Below are 24,146 nucleotides of genomic sequence, written 5' to 3'. Positions count from 1 at the left end.
GCCTGACTCTTTTTAAAAAGAAAGGCAAGCGAAAAAAAAGAACCCAAAACAAGCCAGCTTGATTTTATGGCATGGGGAAGTTTAATGCTGAGGCTCCAGAGCCTTACAAAAGGTTTGCTACAAAAGCTAAAGTTACGGTGTGATTCATTGTAGAAACTTGCAGTTACTTATTGCAAGACTTAAGCTGTTCTTTAATTACATCTGTCCAGACAAAAGATTTTTTTTGTTTGTTTAAACTGTATCTAAATGCTACCTAGGAAAGGAGAAAGTGAATGAAAGCAATAATGGTGCAGGCAACAAAAATCACCTGAGCTTCCTTTAGAGTTTTTCAAATTTTATTTTCAGTGGACCAAAGTGTAGGAGTGGAAAATGGAGCGTGCTTTCTGCCTCATCCCAGACTTCCTTGTTTAGCTTTCGCTAATTTTCCTTGCATCATTTGAAATCTCAGCCTGTTCTGGTTTCCTCTAGATAAGGAGCTAGATTTGGCTTGAGCCAAACACTGATGTCCATGTGGGTGAAGATGTTTTGTTCAGGTGGGCTAAAAATATGGCTTTACTTTACCTGTTTCCTTACCATCTCATCTCTGTCCAAAACCAGGTGGGATTTGGTATAATGCTTTTGGCCTCATTTTGAAGCTAAAAGGGTAATACAAAGGAGCAACAGGAGGGCGTTGCTACATAAGTAAATGGTGAGGTCTCTGTGTGTGTTTGTACATATTGTGTTGTGTTTTGAGGGGAGCATGAAGAAACCAGTCTGTATTTGGGAACAGAGTCTGAGCTTTGGGGAATGTGAATCTGCTCAGAACCTTCCTAGTCCTATGGGGAGCTATTTTCAGAGTTTGTCCACCATTGTTTGTGATCTGAAATGACTTCAGCAGCATACAAGCCTGATGAAAAGGCCCTTTGATCTGGCTAAATAAATAATAAAGAGGCCAGGAAAAGGGGAAGTAAAGGGTTTAGGGGGGGTAATGATTGTAGAAGCTCGTTGCAAATGTTTTTGAAAATTCAAAGGCCTCAAATCTCTGTGCACACAGGAAAGGGAAACGGATCCTTAATGGTTATGCTGCATCAGAAATACTCATAATATATATAGTGAATCCGAGACGTAGCCTGCTTGCTGTTTAAGGGAGAGGTATTTGAAAACACGCCAACAGTCAGCTCCTCTAGACAGGGTGATTTTTGTCTGTATTGGATGGATCCTGGCTGCTTTGAAAGAACATGGGGGGGGGGAAAGGGGGGAGGAGAAAGGTTCAGCTGGCAAGGTTTCCAGTAGGGGAAGCAACTGAAATTTGTCTTCAAAGCATTGGGAATCTAATGAGGTTACTTTTTAACCTAAATAGCTGCACAGAGAAGAGGTTTCCTCTGCAAGCAAATGCTGTAGCAGTAGAACAATTGCAAGACTAATCCATAAATTACAGAGCAGCGTAGCAAAGGAAGGGAGCAAGTCCTCTATTCCCCTCCCTCTCCCACACACTTTAAGAGAAACTGTCATTTAGACAAGAAACCTTCTGTGTTACTAAAGGTGCAGCTGGGTAATGGTGTGAGGATTTTAAAGGCATACAGCTTTCGGGAGTGCGTTTGCCTCGCACCAGGCAGTGCTAACGAGTGTCTTTGCAGCCTCGCTGGAGTGATAAAGTATTTTCAGAGACTCCAGTTTTCCCGTGCTGCAGCTCTGTGTTTATCAGGATTAATTTGGATTGGTAAATGTGTGCATTTTTTGAACTGTGCGTCAAGGAAACAAAGCCCCTTCTTTCTGCTCGTGAAGCCACACCCTTTTCTGCGGGTTTTTCCCCTCATTGTTCGGGGGAATTTGAGGGTGACCTAACGATGTGGTTAAATAAAACTCGTTGAGCAAGATAAACATTGGGGAATTCACAGCATTCTCATGCTTCACCCTCCCCAGTCTGGGAAAGGAATGGGCTGTGTGGTAAGTTTAAACCAGTCTGCAAACAGTTTGCCTCACCTGCTCTTGGGCGGTGTAAGTTTGGGAACATGTATATGTTCGTAATGATGTTGATTTAATGTAAATACTGGGCATGCCAGAGGCATCTGTGCTGTTATTTGGAAATTTTAAAGAAGTTCAGAAGAGGGCTGGCTGCATGTGAAGCTCCAAAATCCTATTCTCTCCCTAATATCTCAGCTGCACTTTAGCATTGGTGGTGAACACAAATCTTCAGGTCTAAGAGGAGAAGATGGGTGCCTTGGGCTCAGTGTCCCGTGGGGTTGCAAGGTCTCTTGTGGCAGAACAGCGAGAGACGGGGGAGAAGGGGCTTGTGTTGATACAGTTTTGGGTGCAGAGGAAGCTGGCTGTCTTTCTGATTCAAGCGCCATCCTCTGTTCGGAGCCCAAATGACTGAGCTCCTGCTGTGGTGATTAATCCCATTGACTTCACAGAAACTTTTTGAGAAGGAGGTCTGCAGAATTTGTCCCATAATTAGTAAATCACTTCTGTGCACTGCGTTCCCCTGAGCAGCATCAAAGTGGGGGATAATCAGGTATGACTAGGAAGCAGAACAAAAATGCATCAGTTTGATTTCAGCTGTCTAATCAAGTGGAGTCTGCTCCCCCCTGCAGTCAGCGTATCCCAGTTTGTGCAGGAGGGCTGTGGAAGAGAGGGGAAGTGTAGCTTCTTGGACATGAAACAGGCGGGAGAAGCTGGGAAGGCAGAAAAAATTTTAACGAGCCAGAGGCCTTTTCTGATCTCTCCATTCTTTAGCCCTCCCCACTTTGTTGCTCTACCCGCAGATCTTCTGCGTGACTTGATGTTTGCAATCCTGGCAGCCTCAGGACTTCTGATGGCTAGGTTTGCTTGCAGAGCTGCCCTTACTCCATATCTCTGTCTTCATGACTTAAAAGCTAATGTGACCCCTGTAGTTGCAGAACCATAAATCCAGATTCGTACTTGGCCTGCACGGTGTGTTTCTCTGATACGTGCCAGGGACTCCAAGGGAAGCAGAGATTCTTGCATGATACAGTCTTCAAAATGAAGTGGCCCTTAAAGTTATGCTTTCAAACTTGTGGGAATTATTGCTCTGCATTTTTCCCTGCGTTTGGGGTTTTCAGGTGTTTATGATACTGAAACAAATGGAAGGGAGATACCGTAATTTTGTTTTCCCTGTATTTCGAGAGTCTTTCTGCATTTTTGCATGAAGTGGTTAGTTCAGATATAATTTTGATTACTACTGCAGGGTTACCTGAGGACTGATTCTCTCATGGAGGGAAGTTTCTACTACCATTCTATCAGCAATTCTGTTAGGTGACCCCAATGGTAATTTCTATCTTCAAATTTTGCAGTCTGGCTTAAAAATCTTGAGAAGTCCAGTTGTGTTCATTTACCTTCCTGAATCTCTTGGTCCAAAATTGATTTACCAGAGAAATAAACTCTGCAATTCTCATGTTAATCTGAGGGATCTCGGAGCCAGGTATTTTGAACCCACAAAATATATCTAAGTATTTTATAAGACAAAATTGAAAGTAGTAGGGATGCTAAGAAGTTCTTTGAATGTGTGTGTAAAAGTTTGTGTACAAGATCTTGAAAGGTCTAGTTGTCACTGTGAGGTTACTAGGATTTTTTTTTAAAGATCGGATGTGTTACCCCAGTTGCATTATCTTGTTTTGCTGGGAATGTCAATGCATTTGTGACATTTTGGAAGCTGTAATGCTGTTGGTAATGCAACAGAACTAGAGGCTCCCAGCTCTCATGTTGTAGCTTGAACCCACAAGATTGGTATAATTTTAAGATGTGAGAGGCTTCGGGTGTGAGTGCCAAGATGCTGGAAACCTTGGAAATGTATCTAGTTTAGAAATACTCAGCCATGATTTCCTAGAGTTGTTCTTTACAATAGGTTTAAAAAAAATGTCATAACCAGGCATGTCAGTACAAAGACTGTCCCTTCAGAATTTAGCTGCTGCTGTTGTTTTTCTTTGGCCATCTTTGTGTTCCTTTTGTTAGTGCTCAGGTCCTGTGGAAATGGCAAGATTCTGCCTGTGTGTCTCTGATGGCAGAATAACGAGATGCTTTTAGTCAAATAGCTCAAATTGTTAACATTGGCATCTAAATAGTCCTCATTAGGCTTATAATATTAACACACTGAGATCAGCGGAATCAGTCTCTGAGTAACTGCTTCAGGTTGTTTTCAGACTGGAAGAGAGTATTTTGTAGGTTCAGGATTGGAAAGGTGTTTTTTTGCGTCCATGGGGCAGACTGGCAACGTATCTATTTTGATCTAACCTCTATCGGTCATCATAGATTAAATGTCACAGCAAGGTTATTCCGTAATTGATTATAACATCAAAACAGAGGTGTGTGATGTTAGGTAAAGAATAAGCTCAAGGAGACAAGGGGTTTCTGAGGATGCAAGGTTTTAACTCTGCACGTAACTGGGTGAGCTAAGAAAGGAGCTGGAAACTACCTGAGAGAAACCAGACGACCTTGAGCATGGCATGTGACGGTTTTGCCTCATTCTTCATTATGAGAACTGGCAAATAAAGGTGATGAAATAAATGTAACAATAAGTAGAGCTGACCTCCCAGGAGGGGAGGAACCAAATTGCTGCTACTAAACTGAACATTCCTGAGGAAATTAATTGCACATCTCTCTTCTGCATGACCCCTGAGATCCTCACGCTGCATATGATTATTTCTGGGGAAATACAGCTCCTGAACTGATGTTGCTGACAGGGACCACAGTCACCTGAGTGTGACAGAGAGAAACAGTAGCTAGAGCAGTAATTATTTGTTTTTCTCTAAGTGATAAGGGCTAGATTTGTTTCCCTGTTAAGGAATTTGAGCATCAGCTTGGAGGTTTCTATGCGCCTTCTCTGCTGGAAAGCAGGAAAATGAGATGTAAGATGCATTATATTGAAATAGCGAACCCTGCACTGGGCTGAGAACGTATGAACTCTTACATGCGCTGCCAGCCAGATGTGAGTAATGCAGACGTTTCCTCTTTGGACGGTTATGAAGAGTTGATGCGTTCTTTCTGCACAGAACAGGAAGGATGATGCTGAGTGTTTGCACATCGTCTGAGAAGCCCGTTGTGTAACCCTTTAGTTCCCAGTTCAGCTTCATGCTTGCTGTTGTCGATTGACATGCCACTAACGTTCCTGGTGTGGTGGGAGAGCTATGCTGCCGGCTGTCTTGTACATCCAGTACCCCTACTGCGCTCAGCAGAGCAAGCGCTTCCTGTGAACACAGACAACCACGGGGGTATTCTGTAGCACCTACGGCCAGGTGGAACAACAGTATGTGCTTTTCCAGCTGCAGGGTTGAACTGCATCCCAAAGGGTGGGAAATTTTATCAGAAGAACAGGAGTGTTTCAGAACACGTTGAACTGCCAGACTGGGTCTGCACCAGGCTGAGGTCTGTGCTTAAAAAGAGGCTGGCTGCAGCATGGAGAGGGAGTGCCTTCAACTGTTAGAATAAAGAACATCCTGAGAAGTTAAAGGTTGAATGTCTTTGGAGGAGGAAGCAAAACCTGCCTCCTGAGGTCATCTAAGCACGGTAAATCCACACAGTCTTCTAAGAGAGGTTTCTTACTTGGCTAATGCAGCAGAAATTGAGCTGGGGGTCTCTAGCGCCTGGGAAATGTGAGCTGGTGTAGCTTGGAGTTAGGTCTGTCATAGACTCAAGCATGTTATAGATTGCTAGATCTGCCTTTGATATCTTATAGAGGTTATTGTTAGGAACAGTAAACATACCTACTGCATATGACCAAGGGTAGTTCTGAATCAAAAGGCTGCTTCTGACTCTTAGGTTGGTTTTCAGATCCTTTAACTGTCTCGTTTGACCAGGCTGCAGCTTGTTGGCTGATATTTCAGAAAGCTCGAATCAGTGGTGCTGGCATACTAACGTAGAGCTTAGCCAATCCCTTTAACTCTGTATCCTGAATTGCAGAAGAAACTTCATTGTTTTCTCCATGAGAGATGGCACATTTCAGGACAGAACAAGAGAGCCCATTCCTAACAGTCCTCAGTTTAGCCGTTTTATCCACAAAGTGTGGAGAAAAGTTATAAAAATAATTTTGGTCAGTAGTTGTTGAGGGAGTTTTTCTTAGTGTTTCTGTATGAAATAAACTCAAGAGGAAAGATCTTCGTGCACTTAGACTATATTTTCTGATAATTATTTGATTTTGAAGCATTTTTTAAAAACAAACTTATACAAATGAGGAAAACCTCACATATGAGTCTTTTGTGTGGGAAGACCTGTGCATAGGAGTTACACAGGTCATCCCATGCCTTGTCACTGGGTTATTGCACCATATTCTGCATGACTTTGATGGAGCTTCTGCTCTCTGTTTTCCAGGCAGAATCCAGATGTGCAGCTGCAGTTACAACAGAGACCACCTCACCACCACAGCCCAACTTCTTCCTTGACATCCCTGGGATCTTTGACTTTGCTTCAGTCTCCGCCACCATCCAGGCTGTCCCCTTCCCAGCACCAGCAACCTCTGACTCCAAGCCAGGGAGATCCTGGCATTCTGCCACGGACCCAGCAGCCATTCTTGTCAAACCAAGTCCATCAGGGAGATTTGTACCGACTATGCCAGCCCTTCCTAGGCCCCCAGCAGCAGCAAGGCGATTCCTATTCAGTGATGTCCCGGGCTCAGCAGATACCTTCCCCCTATCAGCAGATGCAAGTAGATCCTTTTGCCATAGTTTCCAGGGCCCAGCAGATGGTGGAAATCCTGTCAGAAGAGAACCGGTCTCTACGACAGGAGCTGGATGGGTGTTATGAGAAAGTAGCACGGCTGCAGAAGGTGGGTGGTTTTGGATATCAGGCACTCTCCTGTGTCTAGTATTGTCCATAATTGAATCATCTAATCTGCAACTGTTACATTCCTTGCTTAAGGGATTGATTATCTACTTTAGAGTCTTTTATATGCAGATTGATTAGTCTGTAGCCTGTCCCTTTGGGCAGCAGCTTAACTTTGTCAGAAGATAGAATTCTGCCTTCAGTTTTATTCTAACAGCTAATTGACTGTGCTCAAAAGAGCATCCTCATCAGCTGTCTTGAAGAGGCTGACTGCTTGGCTTGCTTGGTTAAATTAAAGCTAGTGTTCTTACATCCAGGATAGCAGCAGGCTTCATGTTCCCATCGGTCTAAAAGACTTTAGAGACTGCAGGAAGGGCCTGTTTGGAATGACATGAGACCGTAGTCACTCAAGGAGACAACAGGGGACATTGCTACGAAACTGGTTGGCAGGACAGTGTGCAAGACGAGTACTGCTGCTATGGCTACATTAAAGACATTTGGACTGCAGGACTGCAACTAACTCTTCCTTTGTCACTCCCTCAATACCACACAACTTCCATGAAAACTTAGTATCTTGTTTTGGATTGAGCTATTTGCCACCTTTGGCTTTATGAAACAAGTAGAGTAAGTGATGCTAAGATGTTTTCAAAAGAATGTCCCAGTGAGAGCCATCATTAATGTGCATGTGTAGAGGTATTTTCATTGCAGCCTCATAGAAATAACTTCTTGATGACCAATGCTTTAAAGCTGTCCGGCAGGTCAGCTTTGCTTTTGCCTTGCAGCTGTGAAAAGGCTGATGCTACTTGCAATTTAGGATTTTGTGGGCCTTGCTGTGCTGTTTGCACTGAGCAGTCTCCAGGGCCATAAAAATGTGTGGCTGCTTAAAACACTTGCTTGAGTTCAGGTGACCAGCGTGGCTTTCCACATTCATTTATTCCCTGTGTTACCTCTTTCCAGGGACATATGTTCATTTTGTTGTATTTTTTTTGGAAGGTTTCTGGACAGGAAATGCTTTAGAGAAATGTTTGACAGCTTCCTGATAATGAAAGAAGGAAAAAAATGCACTTCCCTCCACCCTCCTGTTGATCACTTGCTGTAGACAGTGCTGATGGGGTTTGTTATTACATGGATCCATACTTCCATAGCAATGCAAAACCATGCCTGGCGAGGAGAGTTAGAAGTGAATCTCCTTCTGCTCTGGGTGATCAGAGAAGCTTTACGCTGAAGGCTAGAAGGAAGGATAAAACATATTTTACTGCAAGTGTTTCCCTCCCCTGATTTAGTAAATTGAATATTTAAAAGCACAACTAAGTTGTTGATGTGTAAACATAGAACATCAGGAGGTTTTATTGTGAATTTTGGACCATAACAATTACAGATTTGCAGAGCTCATCAGTAATACAAGATCTGCCGCTAGCGTTTTTTTAGCATAGTTTTGTCTGCCTTTCTTGTTATATTTTACTTACTCAACTTGATATCGCATTAGCTATTTATATAAATGCTTTTTCCCCAAACTAACAGTAGTGCCAAACCGGCCCAGTCTTAGAAAAAAATAGATTACATTTGCACTTCTTCAATTTGCTATATCTATGCTCTGTTTAAGAGTCTAGCAGGAGAGTCCAGATCTTCTTTTCAACCATTGGTATTCTTTATACAGAAGGATCCATCACAAACCTGAAACACTGTCAGTTTACTTAATGTATAGGTGTAGATTTCTTTCAATAACGAAAACTGGAGAGAAAGTAATCTCCTTTCTGAGACTGAATGAAAAGAATTGTTAGTCATAAAATAATAAGTGCTTGTTTTCACTTCCACTGCAGCTGGAAACAGAAATTCAGCAAGTTTCAGAGGCGTACAAAAACCTGGAGAAATCATCTTCTAAGCGGGATGCCCTGGAAAAGGCCATGAGAAACAAGCTGGAAGGAGAAATTCGTAGGCTTCATGATTTCAACAGGGATCTAAGAGGTGAATGAAGAAAACTTCTGTTCTTCTGTTTTGTTTTTTTTAAATTGTTGTACTTACTTGGCAGGACAGTATTTTGCTGCAGAATTCACGGTGTCCGTTGACACAACTAGAATATGACAGGATACTCAGGTATATTCAGTAGTCTGAGATCTTAAGCGCTGGCTAGGAGTACAGAAAAGACAGGTTTAGGAGAGTGCTGTAGTCTCTCATTTCCAGCCTGTTTCTCATTGAGAAGAAACATGTGATAAGCCAAATACCATAAACCAGATGCAGGCCTGGAATTCTCTCTTGTCTTATATCCTAGACACAAATTGTACAATTTGTTCAGTTTATACAAATGGAAAGACGTTTTGCTGACTGCCTAATCCCACACCAGGCATGTTCACTTTATTTCCTGTCCAGTGACCCTTTTGCACTGACATACAAACTGCAGACTGTCTGTTCTTCCTGAAGGTCTCGTCATTCCTTATCAATGTAGGCATCTGGTTTTTTGGATCTCCCTTCCTTTTCCAGAGTGAGATGTTATTAGTGTCTGGTTCTTGCTAAGAGGCTGAGGCAGTATGACGGCTGGCAGTGGAGAGTGATGTTGAATGGTATTTGACCTTAACATGGGTCAAAGTTTAAGCATTAGTTTGAAAGGCAAAAAACATCTGCAATTTGAGATGTTTAAAGGTGCACAATCGGTCTTTTAAACTGTAAGTTTCATTTTTTTTCTAAAACCTTCTGATTGTCCTACATGTCATCTGCTCTCACTACCCCATGTCTCTTACTAAGACTGTGTTCCTAGAAATTGATTTGCATCCAAAAAGTAAGGCCATACACTGCCCAGTGCTATCGAGAAGGACAGTACACAAAGGCCTGCATTAAATAATCTTATTCATAATAAACCACAGCATAAACATTTCATTCTTATTTTCATAGACTGATATAAATTTCTAACAGCATGCAGCAGCAGAACTGTTAAGCTGTCCTTAGGGTTTTACAGTTTTCCCTAAAGTCAGGTAATTGGACAACAGTGATTTAATCTTCTAACTATTAAGATTTAGTGGAGAATTATAAAGGAATCTTTTGATTGCATGGTGAGGTTTATTTGGGTGGAAAAAATAAGGTGTCTTAACATTTGTCAAAATTGAAAAAATAAACTTCTTATGTGTTATAATTGTTTAAAGTAATTTATTTGGAACTTTATTTAACCTGTTTTGTCTCATTGAGAATATTTTCTCAAGAACATAATTAGAAACATTTCAGAAGTGAGTGCCAGCTTCTGATAGGCTTTTTACTTTTGGCTGTGTAGAATTAGGAGATCCATTCCCCTAGCTTGCATTGGAAACGTCCTGAGCGGACGTGACTTAATGCTTGAAAGTTTTTAATTATTTAGTGTTCCTTTTGTTGAAAAACTTTGCAGAACGTATGGAGACAGCCAACAAGCAGCTTGCGGAGAAGGAATTTGAGGGGTCTGAAGACAATCGAAAAACCATCTCTCAACTCTTTGCACAAAGTGAGTTACACAGTCATTATGGGTCAGTAGAAATGCTCCAGTCATCCTGGGAAGGATAACAATGCAGCAGGTTAGCTTAGTTCAGATCTGTTGGTTTTCTACCGAGATGGAAATCAGGGCAGTGACAGTTCAAAACTGGCAGTGGAGAAAGGATTCAAGCATTCCTTTTCTGTCAGTATGTAAAGTCCATCTGATGGCATTTATTAGAGATTTTGGAGAAAATGTAGTTGGCAGTTAAACTGTAAAATTAGTGTTTACCCCATAACGTACAGGATAATTTGTCCACTTATTTTGTCCCCTGAAAGCTTTGGAATTAAACCTTTTCAGGCTGACAAGAGTCCTGGCATGAGTTAAGGCCAGTGATACTGGAACCTGGTAGGTCTCCTGTCTCTTTCTTCTTTAATTTGCCACTGCCCTATCCAGTTCAGCAAAAATAAAGGGGATGAACGCTGCCTGCAGTATGGTGGGCTGGGTAAGGATCATGAATTCTGTCCACAGCAGTGGATTTATCACAAGGCAAACCAAAATGACGGATGTGAAATGCTGCTTTTCCTTTGTACTGAAATGTCTTGAGGCCAGCGGCGGTGAGCCAACTTTTCTCTCATCCCAATAGTGTACTCCACCCTTCTGACAATGCTCACTTTTCTCCAATTGTTGTATAAAAAGGTAATGCAATAAAATTGCGAAATAGAGATTTTCTGTGGTGTAACACACTGCTTCTACTCTGACAAATGCTGGTATCCCTCTCTTGCATTGTCTTTAGCTTATTCCTTGTGGCTTACGTTGCAAGCAGATGGCTGTCAGGGTGTGAATTCAAAACTCCTGGTGGAAGTGGAAAGTCTGTGAGTTTAGTCTCGCATTCAGACTTGTTGGGTGGACTTTGAGGTTCATAGGTTCACCCAGAGAGATGAGGCCTTACATTCAGTTTCTCCCTATGGATGAACATGGAAACCATAGTGCTACGTTTTGTCAGTCCCAGCATTTCTAGGGGTGCTCTAGGCACTTGTCAAGTGAAACGGTACCCATTTGGGGAAAAGTCTGGAACAAAACCTCCAAAAGCCTCACTCCAAGCACTTACAGATTAACAGACAGACTGCTGGCACTGATTGATACCTGCTGGCATAATGCCACCCTGTCTCATCTCTGCCCATTTTCTGCAATACATTTTAGCACGCTGATACTGTCAGCAGCTCATTTCCTGGGTGGAGGAGAAATACTGGGTTGGGAGAGATGGGGAAAAGAATAGGCAAGTGGTGACATTAGCCTTTGTCCTTGTGTCTTATGTCACAGGCTAGCTCTGAGTTGGTGTCAGGGTTTGCTCTGCAGAGTTCTGGGTGCTGTTGGTGGACAGGTTTGTTTTGCAACCTGTGTGTGGGCTGCGTTGATTCCCTAGCAGAAGGGAATCTTTAGCTACTCCGTGTTGCTAAAGCTTTGCTCCTGGCTCTCTGCTGGCAGAAGAAAGGGAATAATTGTGGTCCTGTAAATATAGTTATGCACATGCTTGCACAAACGGGCCTGTGCACTCCATATGCAGTCTGTGCTAACACCCAGGATCTAGTTCCTGTTTTTCAAGCCTTCCACTCCTTGTCCTCATTCCTTTGTCGTGGGATGTTAGTTTCTGGAATGCAGTTTCTCTGGTGTCATCAGTGCTGGGTGTAGATCACTCCAGGGAGTATTCTGTGGTTATGTATCCAGCAAGTGTGTTAATGTTATCATTGTAGCTGGTTGGCTTGAGCTGGGAGTGACAACATATACAGAGGACATCAGCTCTGTGTTGTGGCTTTGCTTTACACCCCTGTGTGATAATTTCTCCAATCCCCGATTATTTTATCCTATTTATTTTTTTATGAAGGCAGTTGCCCTGTTCCTGAAACACACAGCATAGCCACTGCCACTAGATCCAGCTCTTTCTGGAGAGCAGCAGCAAAAGGACCAGCTGCTGTGCTTGGGGTGGCTTTAGAGCATCAGACATGAACTCTCAGTGCTGGGCGAAAGGCTTTCTTGAACTGCAGGTCTGCTTTGAGCAGTGACAGAACAGATACATGTGCCTCAGTTCTAGCCCAGAGGGTCATTTTTAAGGGCAGTAGAGGAAGACCAAGGCATTCTCATTGCTCACTTGTTTTCTGACTCCTCTGATAGTACTGCCAGCAAAGTGGGACAACTGGGTGTTACTTTGAGAAGGAGGACAGCTGCCCCAGGCAGAACAGCCTTCCTGTTTGTGGGGTCAGTGTGAAAAAAAGGAGCACAAGTTTTTCAGGCACAGAAGTCTGCCATCTCCTCTCCCCAGCCTGGGATATTAAAATCACTCAGTTCATTTTCCACCGCTGAAAGCTCAGAGGTAAAGAGGTGCCAAATTTCACTAACCATCTGCATAATCAGAGCAAATTACCTAACTGTACTGAGTGATGCACATTCTATTCCTTCTCACTAGCATTGTGGCACATTGTTACTTGAAGGTACCATGCTTGTTTTGCAGGGTTACAAGTCCTTCTCTTCCTTGAAAGCCATGTACTTTTTTTCCCCCCCTTAGAACTAGATTTGCATTCTCTCTCTTGTGAGAAGTTCCAGTACAATCTTTCCTTCACCTCTGGAGTGAAAGACTCCTGAAAGCTGAGTAGAGATGAGTGCTGTCCATTGATAACTCTCACTTTGTTGTGATAGACAAGGAAACACAGCGGGAAAAAGAGAAACTGGAAATAGAGCTGGCTGCTGCACGCTCCACCAACGAGGACCAACGAAGACACATCGAGATCCGAGACCAGGCCTTGAACAATGCTCAGGCCAAGGTGGTGAAACTGGAGGAGGAGGTAAGGATGCTGGGAGAGAGAAATTAGGGTAGCTTGGGTTCCAGTAAAAGTGACTGTGGGAATGAGTTTGTCTTGTGCAAATTATAAGGACATCTGCTTGCTTCAAAGCTATTTATGCCAGCTTAGCTTTGTCTTGGTTAGCTAAGCCACTGAACTGTGCACAGATAAGCCACAAATCTGTATTTCCTTGGAAGTGCTTTCGTCTAAGCAGCCATGTTTCGTTTTCTTTTTGTTTCAACTGATAAAAGTGGGCTGGAACTGAAATCCCAGCCCTGGCAACCTCCTGAACTTGGCAGAAATTCAGATCTGGATGGACTTTTAACTAATATCAAATGAATGCAGCTTGTCCCCTTGCCAGGTGTTCCACTTACACCAGGGTATCATGGTGCACAGTGCAGATCACTGTATGTGCCCAGCGTTCATAATAAGCTGGGCATGACCTTGGTTGTTTTCTCTCCCTTTCCTCCCAAGAGGGGATAATGCATTTGAGCTGCTTAGCTGGGCAGCTTTCACAGCAGTTTCTTTTGTAGCCTTGTCCCTGCCACTCACACATGGCTCTCACCTCACTGCCCTTCTGCGTCATAGTGTCTGTCCTCTTTCCTCCCGCCTACTCCTTTCCTCTCAAAGGCTCCGTTTCCCACTCCCAGCCTCTGCTTCCTTTACTCCTACTCTTCCTCCATAGAGAGCCTCTGGAGGAAATCTCATGATCAAGCACACTTCCTCCACTGCAGATTTGTTCTCTCCTCCTTCAGTTCTGCCATCTTCCTGCCTACTAGCACTCACCATCACCCTCAGTTGAGCACAGTGCCTATATCCACCTGCATCTTGCTGTCTTCAGAGACATTCCTCAAACCCTCCCCTTGTCTCCTTCTACTCCTCTCTCCATCCAGGATCCCATTGTGCAAAGAGAGGAGGAATGATCAAATACAAAGTGAACATCCTCCTGTCTTATGTTGCCTGCCTTCCTCCTCTCCCAGGTACAGATGTAGCTGCCTTCTTTTTAATTTTAGCCTGCTCTTCTCTAAGCTCTGTATTTGCGTCAGTAGCCCTTCCCCTTAACCTTCCCTTGTTTCTTTCCCTGGTGTCCTTAATTTTTGCCCCTTGCTGTACCTTTCTTTTAATCTCTTCAGCTTCATGGAAGCCGTCTCTCAATCTGTCCCCTCCTGGATCTGCTCTGCTTTTTCAGGCTGTTGTTGCACGGTTACCTGCCATCATACCTTATTAGCCTTTCTCCCCAGTGCTCCACCTCACTTTCTTTTCTCCACCACATCAAATGCAAGCAGTTCCTCTTTGCTTTCCAAGCCCCTCATGGTTTACCCAACCCTGTTTCTCTTCTCCCCTTGTTGCTGAGAGGATGTCTTCTCCCTTTGTCCTCAGTTTCCAAGCACCCCTTCCTCTGCACCCCAAACAAGCGCTTCTGTGCTTTCTCCCAGACTGTCCTCACCTTCACTGCAAACACTGGCAAGGCCACTTTGAAGCATCCCTTGCTGCGATGCTCACAACGTGATTGGCAGGGGCTAGGCCACAGTTCATGCTAACCCAGAGACTCTCTACTTGGCCTGCTCTACGTGTGTGTTTCTGCCTTTTGTCTCTGGTCCCAGACTCAGGCTGTGACCTTTGAGGGCAGGGAGCTTTCATTTGTACAGCACTTAGCATCGCCAGATTGGGGTCCATCACTGGGAAACCAGGTTCTGTGCAATACAAATTATAATAACAAAAATAGAACGAAGTCAGAGGAATGCTTAAATATCACTGGCCACATTCAGCCTTGCGCACAGTTGACAAGTCCATTATTTTCACTAAAATTGCAGCATCTCCTGGCAAGGCTGACTTGCACCTTTGTTGCTCAGGGGGACAAGGAGCATTAGGTTATAGGGTAATTTAAACATGACATGATTCTCTTTGGCTCTAAAACTATTCTGTCATTTGATCCTGCAAGGTATTGGAGCTCTTTGGCTTTCATTGAGATTTCAGCACCTTATTACACGAGAAGTCTGATGTATGACTAATTTTAAGTACATAGGACATCTTGTGGCTTCCCTGGAGCTGTTCACATGTTTGGAGTCAACGTGTATAGAGGTGCTGTGATCAGTCAGCACACAGAGCACTTGGCTACGTTGAACCTCTGTGTAGGCACTAATATTGGCTCCCTCACAGTAAAGTTGAAGCCTTTAGAGATAATAATAATTGTATGTTTTCTTTTCAAAAGACCTCTCTCATTTTCCTAGAAGAATTGGGTTCAGTGCTGTTGCAAAGTATTTCTGCCTAGGCAGAATAGTAAAATAGGTAAGTAACTCTGAGCTAGATTGCATGATAGCTTAAAAAACACACATATACTGATATAGAGTGAAATGCCCTGGTCTCGATTGCATGAGGGCTTGTGGTCATTTGCATCCAACCTTTGCTCGAATCCCAGGGTGCGCAGGAAGTGCCACCCTTCCTGTTGTAGATAAATATGGAAGCGTCTCAGTGAGGGAGCAGGAATTAACTCTGCTTTTTCCTAGAGGTGAGGGGGAATAAGGGGAAACAGAAGGGGTAAAGAGTCACTTTTGCATGTTTCCCAAATCACTTTTTAATGAAATACTTAGGATTATAAAGCATTTGTTGCCTCATTAGTATTAAATTGTGCGAACTTCTCAAATCCCCAAGCTGTTTGGTAACTTTCTGAAAGACAACCAAGCAAGCTGTTCAGTGCTCAGGGCACCGTTTAGAAGGGACTGTAAATGTCAGCCTGAGTTAGTGACATTCAGTGACCAAGATATATGAACAATTTGTCAATCACTTCTTTTATTCCTGCCAGCTTAATCTGAGTTACTAGTCCCTGTAATTGTCAGGAATTTCCAAACTAGTCTTGCAGAAGAGGGTGGAGTTTCTTACACTAAGGTTTGGCAGCCGCTCTGGCTCAGGGCCTGAGGGGGGTGTGCATATTTCAGTTGTTGCATCCTGTAATGTAAGTTTTCAGCTTTTTTTTTTTCCCCCCTTCCGTTTTGACTTCCTATTAAGCAGAGTTACCCTACCTTATATTCACCAGATCCTTTATAAAAATAATATTTCCGTTCTAATGAGAGCTATAAACCATATATCACTATAGCTGAATTTAAATGTTGCATTGAAATTGTAACTTCCAGACTTTTTTTAAAATCCTTTGCCTGAATTGCCAGTTTGGGCAAAACCACCCATCTGTAAAATGTAGATACTTGTCTACTCCTATGGAGCTTTGAGAGCTTTTATATATATTGCATTTTAGCATCCAAGTTAGAGGGAGGGAAGAGATAAAGGGATGCTAAATGTGGTAGAGAAAGGAATGATCTTGGAGATACCAAAGTATAGTTTGAAGGAGCTGGAAGCAAATATAGACATTCGCAGAATACTGTCCCTGGTCTGTTAGCAGGGGTGAAATGACTCTTCAAATTTCGAACAAGCTGCCATTAAAGTTTTCGATAGTGTGGAGTTTATTTCTGCAAAGTGCTAAAAAGGGTGAGTGATCATGAGTATTTAAAACAAACTTAAATATGTCTACAAACAGACTTGCTAAGTATGTATATGCTTTATATGTAATATTTAAACTTTACTACTTTTCTACTATACATAAAGATACCCAGTAATTAACCCCTATTTTCACTTCTCCATTTTCATTCTTCCCTTTAGTAGATGTTCCACAGTTGTGCATAAGTCATCAGCTTATTAAAATTGTTTCTAGTGAAGTATTAGTCTGGTTTTTGAACTTCAGATTATTTTCTTTACATGGAATAAATCTGAGATAAATTGAATACATTTGAGGTAAAATCCATGTTGTCTTAAAAACATATATCACAGTCAGAAATTGTTAGTGATAATATTTGCAGCTAAAGCAATGAAAAATTCTCATTTTGGAGCACAGATTGCCATGATGGTCTCAATTTTGATGTAAACATTTGAATGGCTGCAGTGTGCAGCAGGTGGGTAGCTGGTAGATGGTCACAGATGGCCTCTATGTGTGAGCTTTTAAAATAGTCGCGTTACCATGCTTTCACCAACATCTGCTAGCATACACCTGGAGAGCCTTTAGCAAACAGAGCAGATGGTTAAACGTTGCTTTGCTCTGGGCCAAAGGCAGAATTGCTGGGTTTACAGAAAGGACCATCCTGACCAGCCTGAGACTCTGGGTAAACGCTGGCTTATTGTGAGTCCTTACCAGGCTTGTAATATTGCAGGAGGGAGTTTGATGCCAAATACTTTATCTAACCACAACTGCTGTGTAGTTGGTACAAATGTAGAGGGTACAATTGCTACTGTTCTTACACTTCTTAAAAAAAAAAAAAAGGAATTTCCAGAAGTTTTATTGAACTTGGTCATTTCTGCTTACCCTGGTTAACTCATACCATGGAAGACCACACTTCAACTTAAAAAAAGTTTGTGGGGTTTTTTTATAGTAGTGTAACTTGTACTCCTTTGCTCCACCACTTTACAAGCCACTGTTTTAATGAGTGCCTTAAGGAGACAGCTTTGAAAAACAGTGACTACCACTAAGAAGATATAAATATGTACTCTTTGCCATCCTCATGCACACACCTGGCAATGGAAAGAGAAGCAGACATCCTCTCTAATGGGTGCAAATTGGGGGCTGGGGGAAGGGAGGAAGTTTGACTGAAATATCTTTTTAGAAGTGGCTTGTATTTAGAAGCTATAAGATCTTTCAGCCATCAGCATTCAACATAAACCAGATATCAGAGCTATGATATATTAATTTCCCACTCGGCTACTGTGGAGAGAAATAGCGCACTATTTCCGATAACACTGAGGGTTCTGTCTGTGGGGAAATGTAGAAACGTTCCTTTCCAAGTGACATCTATTGTACTTTATATGCTGTGTCTGAGATACTTTCAGAACAGAGCTCTGGCTTGTAGGGACGAGACCCAAAGGAGAGTTTGTGTGCTTGAAGGCTTGTCTGTTTTTTTCCAGTCACTTCTCTGGATCGATAAAAAGATATTCCTAGTCTCCACAGCTTTGTCTCACTTAAATGCTTAGGCTCTCAGAGCTACATAACTACTCCTTTCAGGGCAGAGATGCTTTTAAAGGGGACACTTTTTGGATGGCTTATCGTTCATGGATGGGTGGGGTGGAGAGGAGAGAAAAATCCCTCTCTTCCCTGTAACTAGTATGTGTGTGTGTCTTTAATGACCTGCATTCTTGTAACAATGCAGAACTGGCTTTTTATTGCCGTGTCGCTACCTCTCATATTCTGCCTGTTAGTAATTTTCCAGAGGTGGCTTTGAGAGTTATAACTTATTTTAACACAAATGGAGAGACAGCATTATGACATTCCCATGCAACAAACACTATTCCCTAGCAAGAGGATAGTGTTACCAAATTGCTTCAGCATGAGTTCTTGCTGAGGCCAGTGGTGCCTTATTGGGCCTGAATTCAAACAAACTGAGGGTTCAAAGGCATCCTAGAGGAATATATTCCAACTGCAAGAGGGAGAGGTGCTTTAAACGTGCTTGCTGTCTTTTTTTTTTTTTTTTTTAACTACATTTCTGCCATAGCAGGCAAATTCTTGTGGGAAAACACATTTTCAGCTGCATCTGAATGGATTCAGCTTTAGGATAAACCCAGAATGTAATGAAAACACGCTGAATATATTAAACAAAGGACTTTGAAGACATCAGAAATAGTGGGTGGGAGACAAGCAGATGCTGACGAGTGTTACCAATTTGCTGAAATAGGAGCTGTCCAAGATGAAGAGGGTGATGGCTGGGTTTGTCAAAATGCCTGGGAGGGTTTCTGAATCATTGCTAGCTATGCAGGAAGTCTTCTGTTCTTCCCCAGAAAAACTCTTTGCTGAGTAACGCATCTGGAAGCGATGAATCTCTTTACAAAAGAAGATCCTTCCTTCCCCCTCACCTGCTACGTCCAGGACTGCGTTTGTCCTGCAGAGTCCGGAGGATGTTGCAGCCTCTACCTCCCTTGCTTCTAGTGACTTGACAGTGAAAATTCCTCATTCCTCTATGCCCATGCTCCCTGTGCTGTGTGCATGAAACCTCCATGCCCTCTTCAGAGCCTTTCTTCTGCAAGGACGTGGGATCCCTGAAAGAGGTTGCGTGGTTTGTCAAAGACTTTGCTGAGAAGCCTAAATCAAATGAAGGAACAGGATTTGTTTGGCTTTTAGAATGTTAATCCCTTTTCTGCCGGGCAGTTGTAGTAACAATCAAATGTTCCTATTTCTGACAGGAACGCTTTGTCCTTGGCCATTGATTTTAGACCATGCAAATGCTCTCTGTAGCAGAGAAGCCTGCAGGTTGCCTGCTGCCAGGCATTACGTTGTCTTAGGAAGTCTTTTCTTCTGCAAAAAGATTCTGAGGAGTAGTTTCGGTTTTCTAGGTTTAGTGAATTTGTTTAATCATTTAATTCCTTTATGTTTAGAGTGGTTGATTCATTTTTCATTGCTGGAAGCCCTGCAGTTCAGGGATATTGGTGTGCAGACATTTTCAGGCAGTAAATCTTTCTGACTAACTTGGAAACAGATTGCTCTTCAGGTCAGCCAGACTCTTGTGAGCAATGAAACCTCTGAATCCCAAGCGTATCCTGCTTCTCCCAGCTGGCTCTCAACTGCAGAAAGCAATCAATCCCTTGACAAGGGATAGAGGAAATAAAATGAAGACAGAAATACTTGATCAGGAGGCCAGGGAATCTTTCAGGGGTATTCGCTGCATCAATTTGCACTTTTGTGTACTAGATTTCTGCAGAGTCCCAAGCCAGTCCTTGCCTTCTTTATTTTTCTTGTCCTCAGTCCTGTTGCAGAATTTACGTAAACATCATAGTGGAAGTGAACTGGAGAGTGACTGCTCTCGTTTAAAATAGTTTAAGTAGAAAATTTTGTTGATAGAGTTAAAGCCTGACCTCTGATACCTGGTTAGGACATTTTCCAAAGCAGTCAGGGATGGACCTGGAGAAGATATGCACATAATTAAAGTTGTGCCATGTGCTGTAGGAAATGCTGGGAAGGGATACAGTCATGCTGAAGTGCTCTGCTGTGCTTCCAGACGTGCACTGAGGTTATTTGAGATCTTACCGTCTTAAAGAGGTGTTATAATAAAGATATTATTATGAGTAAAATGCTCTGCATTTTCAGAGCACCCTTCAAGGCAAAACAGTTACAATACATTATGTGAGCATGAGCTTGCTTCTTAGTTAAATGCAGTACCATCAAAAGGAAAATTACTATCTTGTCAAATATATTTAAAATTATACACCAAAGGGAGTGACTGCATCCGTGTAAAGCTTCAGGAATGAACTCTTCTCTAGAGCACGTGTTCACTGCAAGGCCTGTTGCAGAGGACAGAATTCCAGCGTCCTTTGATGCCATCTCCCCTGTGGTAGATGTTACTGTGGCCGTTGGCACTGAGCAGCCAGTTTTGGTTCTTTGCTGGAAGAGAGGGTGGGGAATCCATGGCAGATGACCAAGAACAAGCCTCAGCATGTTGCCTTTTTTTTCTTCCTTCCATCTCACTTATGTCTGCAGCACCCTGGCAATACTCAGGAAACTCTGTTTCTAATTCCTGTCTTAGGAAAACACGATCATACTCTCAATTTATGGTAATGAAATCCCTCTGTGCTTGGGAGAATTATTCCTGATCCTCTTTACATTGAGAGAACAGATCAAGTCAGAAAGATTTAAAAATAAAAAAATAAAAAAATTAGACTTCACTACTACCACTCCTGGAGAATCCTGGTTCACAGAAAGGTAAATTGTTCCTCACAAATACTTGCAGTAGCGGAGATGGCAGAGCTGGAAATGAATGACACAGCCAGAATATGCAGTGAGTTGACTAAGTGCAGCGGGTGCATGAAATGAAACAGTCTCATATAGAAAGGATAATTGTGTCAAAAGACACATTAGGAAAGCTGAGTTGTCTGGAGCACATACGTGCCTTTAAAGCTTACTGAACATCTGTGATCCAAAACCCTGAAAATTATTTGAGGGATTCCTGAATTAATTCTGGTTTTAAGACATTAAAAAAAATACACACACAAACCCCAAATTTTCTAACATTCCTAATTCTTCCTGATGCTGGAAAATGAAGTGTATTTTGTGAAGGGGAAAAAAAAGCTGTCTTTATGAAAAGCCACTGAACAAGCTGTGCCTGTACTTTAGGTCTGGTGCATGAGTTAGGCATGTGCAGGCAGTGCTGGTAAGTTGGGCAACGGCTGGTGTTGCAACATTTCACCTGCAGGTTCGGCTGATGGGAGCACTTTCAAAGTGAACGTTTCAGTGGAAATTCTGTTTCCTAATTCTTTTTTGGCTGGGCTCTTGGTATTCTTTGAATGCAGGCCAAAATGTTAATCCACACATATGCATACTCAGGCTTATTATTTATGAAACTAGTAAAATGTTGTCAGTGACTACCTTTTGCAAGGAGAATTATATCTGTGTGTTAAAAAACTTTTCAGAAATTTAAATGCTTTGTGGTAGGTAATAAGAGACCAAATGTCTGTCCTTCCTTCCTTAATTTCTTATATAGAAGAGTGGGGGAGGAGAGCTGATTTTTCAAGAGATTATTCTTCAGCTCGATGCATGATATTTCACTGTTAGCGAGTTTATTAGGTTGTTCCTTACTCTTGTCCAGGTCGGTAGGCTCATATACAAAACCAAGATACTGGGTGCTCTCCATTTCTAGGTTCTGCTGCTGACTCATAGTTTATCATTTTTGGCTAGTTACATGACTACTATGAGCTGCTGTTACTCTAAGTGTAAAACTAGTGCATTAATACACACTTTATTGGAGTCTGAGAAAGCTTAAATTGGTGTTACTAAGCATTATGATCTGGAATAAAAAGATCTATTAAGTATAACATTTTTATTGATTTTCTGCAGAGCAGCAGTGGAATATTAAGTTGTATTAGAATGTTCTTGTCCCTCCCATTCCAAACAAGCTTGAAATCTTGAGGAATCAAAGAATAAAAATACTTTTTTACTGTACATGCACTGGTGGGAAGGCCTTTGGCTGGATTACTCACTATTTATTGTAACTTTTATTATAAAATACTTGTTTGGGGAAAATCCTCTAGGGCAGCAACATTCATGCTGTGAGATTAGATGCCTGCTGACTTTATGAAGAGAAGAAAAGGATACCATGTCTGGGATTAATAGTGTTTGGAGATTTTTCTCTCTCTGCTATTCACATTGCAGTCTCTGGATTGCCTCAAGGAACAGGAGTGTGAAAAGGGAAAATTTTGAAGAAACACAAGATAAGACCTTTTCGGAAAGAAGGTGCGATGTAAGAACAGCTCGTGTTGTTCAGATCAAAGCCCAGCAAGCCTAGTATCCTGTCTCCGCCAAAACTTACAGCAGATTCCTAGGGAACACTATCAGAATGTGGCCAACAAACAGTGATACTTTCCCAGAATACTTTCCGCTTCCAAGAGGACTTCCTGAGCCAAAAGTGGTGTCTTTTGTCTTTAATATCCCTCAGTGGACTTTTCTTCCACGAAGCTGTAGAGTAGCTCTTTGAACTCACATAAGGGAGTCTGTGTTTTGCATTGTGGTGCTTCTCTAGACTTTGGCTCTGACTGTTGGGAAAAGTTGCCTTCTTCCTGCTATTTTTGTATTTCAGGGTTTATGACAATCATAGCTAAAAAAGCAATGCTCCAGATTTGCCGCAGAAAGCCAGCTAATTGTGATTGTTAGTTTTATCCTTAACGGAAAATTATGTCCGTAGGTGTGCATTATTCTATATATTAGAACAGAGCTGGGCCCTGGCTGTGTTTTATTCTTTTTTTTAATTCATATTTTAGTTTGGTTTTATTCTGCCTGAACTGTGGATTAACCTTACTAAGACAGTTATTGGGGGTCTCAGCATGGTAGTTTTCATTGCTTATCGTGAGGCAGGGTAGCAGCTTGGTTTGCAGGATGAGCAATGGAGGAGGATGGAAGGGCAGGGGCAAGGAACGGAGCAGGACCTCCCAGGTCACACTGCACCAAGATGACCGAGATGAATGTCCAGACTGCTAGAATAAACCTGGCTGCAGTGTGGAGAGAGCACAGGCCATGTCTAGTGTATGCTTTGATCCTATTCATTATTTTATTGTTACGGGACTGGAATAGGATCCTGCAAGTTTTGCTTCAGTTTCTGCTTAACCTCATAAAAACACTGCCAGCAATTTTCAATATTGCACTGAAAAGTGTTCCCAACTTGTGGACCAGCTCTAAATACTGTCTTTGCTACAGTTACCTTGGTAACATGTGTCAAGTCACTTAAACACTCTCTATTATGAACCCAGATGCCCTTTTTAGCCCGTCGCTGCTCAGTCATTTGCAACAGATAATTACCTCAGTTTCTCCATCATTACCATGGGGTCGCTGAGGACAAAAAGAACAAATACACCTAGCAGGAAAGCAGAGATGGGAAAGACCTGTAACATCCTGTGTGTCAAGCCCAGAATAGGAGCCTGAGGCACACTGACAGCAGTCATCTGGACACGTTCTTCCCGGCTGGTGTTTCTGTGCTCTGCAACGGGTACAAAGCCAGAAGTTCACTCACTTGTTCTCATTATTTAACTTATGTTGCATTCTCTTCCTTTGTTTCAGCTCAAAAAGAAGCAGGTCTATGTTGAGAAGGTGGAGAAGATGCAGCAGGCCTTGGTTCAGCTGCAGGCAGCGTGTGAGAAACGGGAACAGCTGGAACATAGGCTGCGGACCCGTCTCGAGAGAGAACTGGAATCTCTCCGGATGCAGCAGGTACCCGCTGTTTCCCTGGCCCATACTAGGTTTCTTGTAGGATTGTACACTATACCCTACACCATACATAGAAGAAGGGCAGTGTAAGTTTTACAAGTTTTCCATCTTGTAAAATTAACACATTTTTCTTTTGGTAGCTAGAATAATGGATTTGCTGGCTGTTGTATTGTTTTTACTTGATTTAATTCTTCCATTCCAACCAGAAAATTTAGATGAGAGAGCAATAGGGGATCCATCACATGGCAAGATTCAGACATAGCCATATAGCTAGATGGGGTTCTATCTTTTAGTAACCTGGTTATATTTACTTTTAAATTATTTTAAAAATATTGTTCACAGTTTGGGATTTTATATAAAATTCATTAACAACTGGCCTGAAAAGGGGCCCTTCAAAAAGCTTTTGCAT

The 24,146-nt window shown here is 42.3% G+C and overlaps 1 protein-coding gene across 5 annotated transcripts in view; it reads left to right on the top strand.

The window, feature by feature from the left end:
* Positions 1 to 24,146, top strand: part of AMOT (angiomotin) — a 62,134-nt gene that overhangs the window by 29,523 nt on the left and 8,465 nt on the right. For all 5 annotated transcript variants that reach the window (XM_072876625.1, XM_072876624.1, XM_072876627.1 and 2 more), the window contains 5 exons: positions 6,304 to 6,757; positions 8,574 to 8,718; positions 10,124 to 10,216; positions 12,878 to 13,023; positions 23,591 to 23,740. In XM_072876625.1, coding sequence (XP_072732726.1) covers positions 6,304 to 6,757; positions 8,574 to 8,718; positions 10,124 to 10,216; positions 12,878 to 13,023; positions 23,591 to 23,740 — 988 coding nt within the window. The remainder of the gene's footprint in view (positions 1 to 6,303; positions 6,758 to 8,573; positions 8,719 to 10,123; positions 10,217 to 12,877; positions 13,024 to 23,590; positions 23,741 to 24,146) is intronic.

This window comes from Ciconia boyciana, chromosome 12 (genome assembly GCF_034638445.1).
Source record: "Ciconia boyciana chromosome 12, ASM3463844v1, whole genome shotgun sequence".
Taxonomy (NCBI): domain Eukaryota; kingdom Metazoa; phylum Chordata; class Aves; order Ciconiiformes; family Ciconiidae; genus Ciconia; species Ciconia boyciana.
This window is presented reverse-complemented; position numbering and strand designations above follow the sequence as displayed.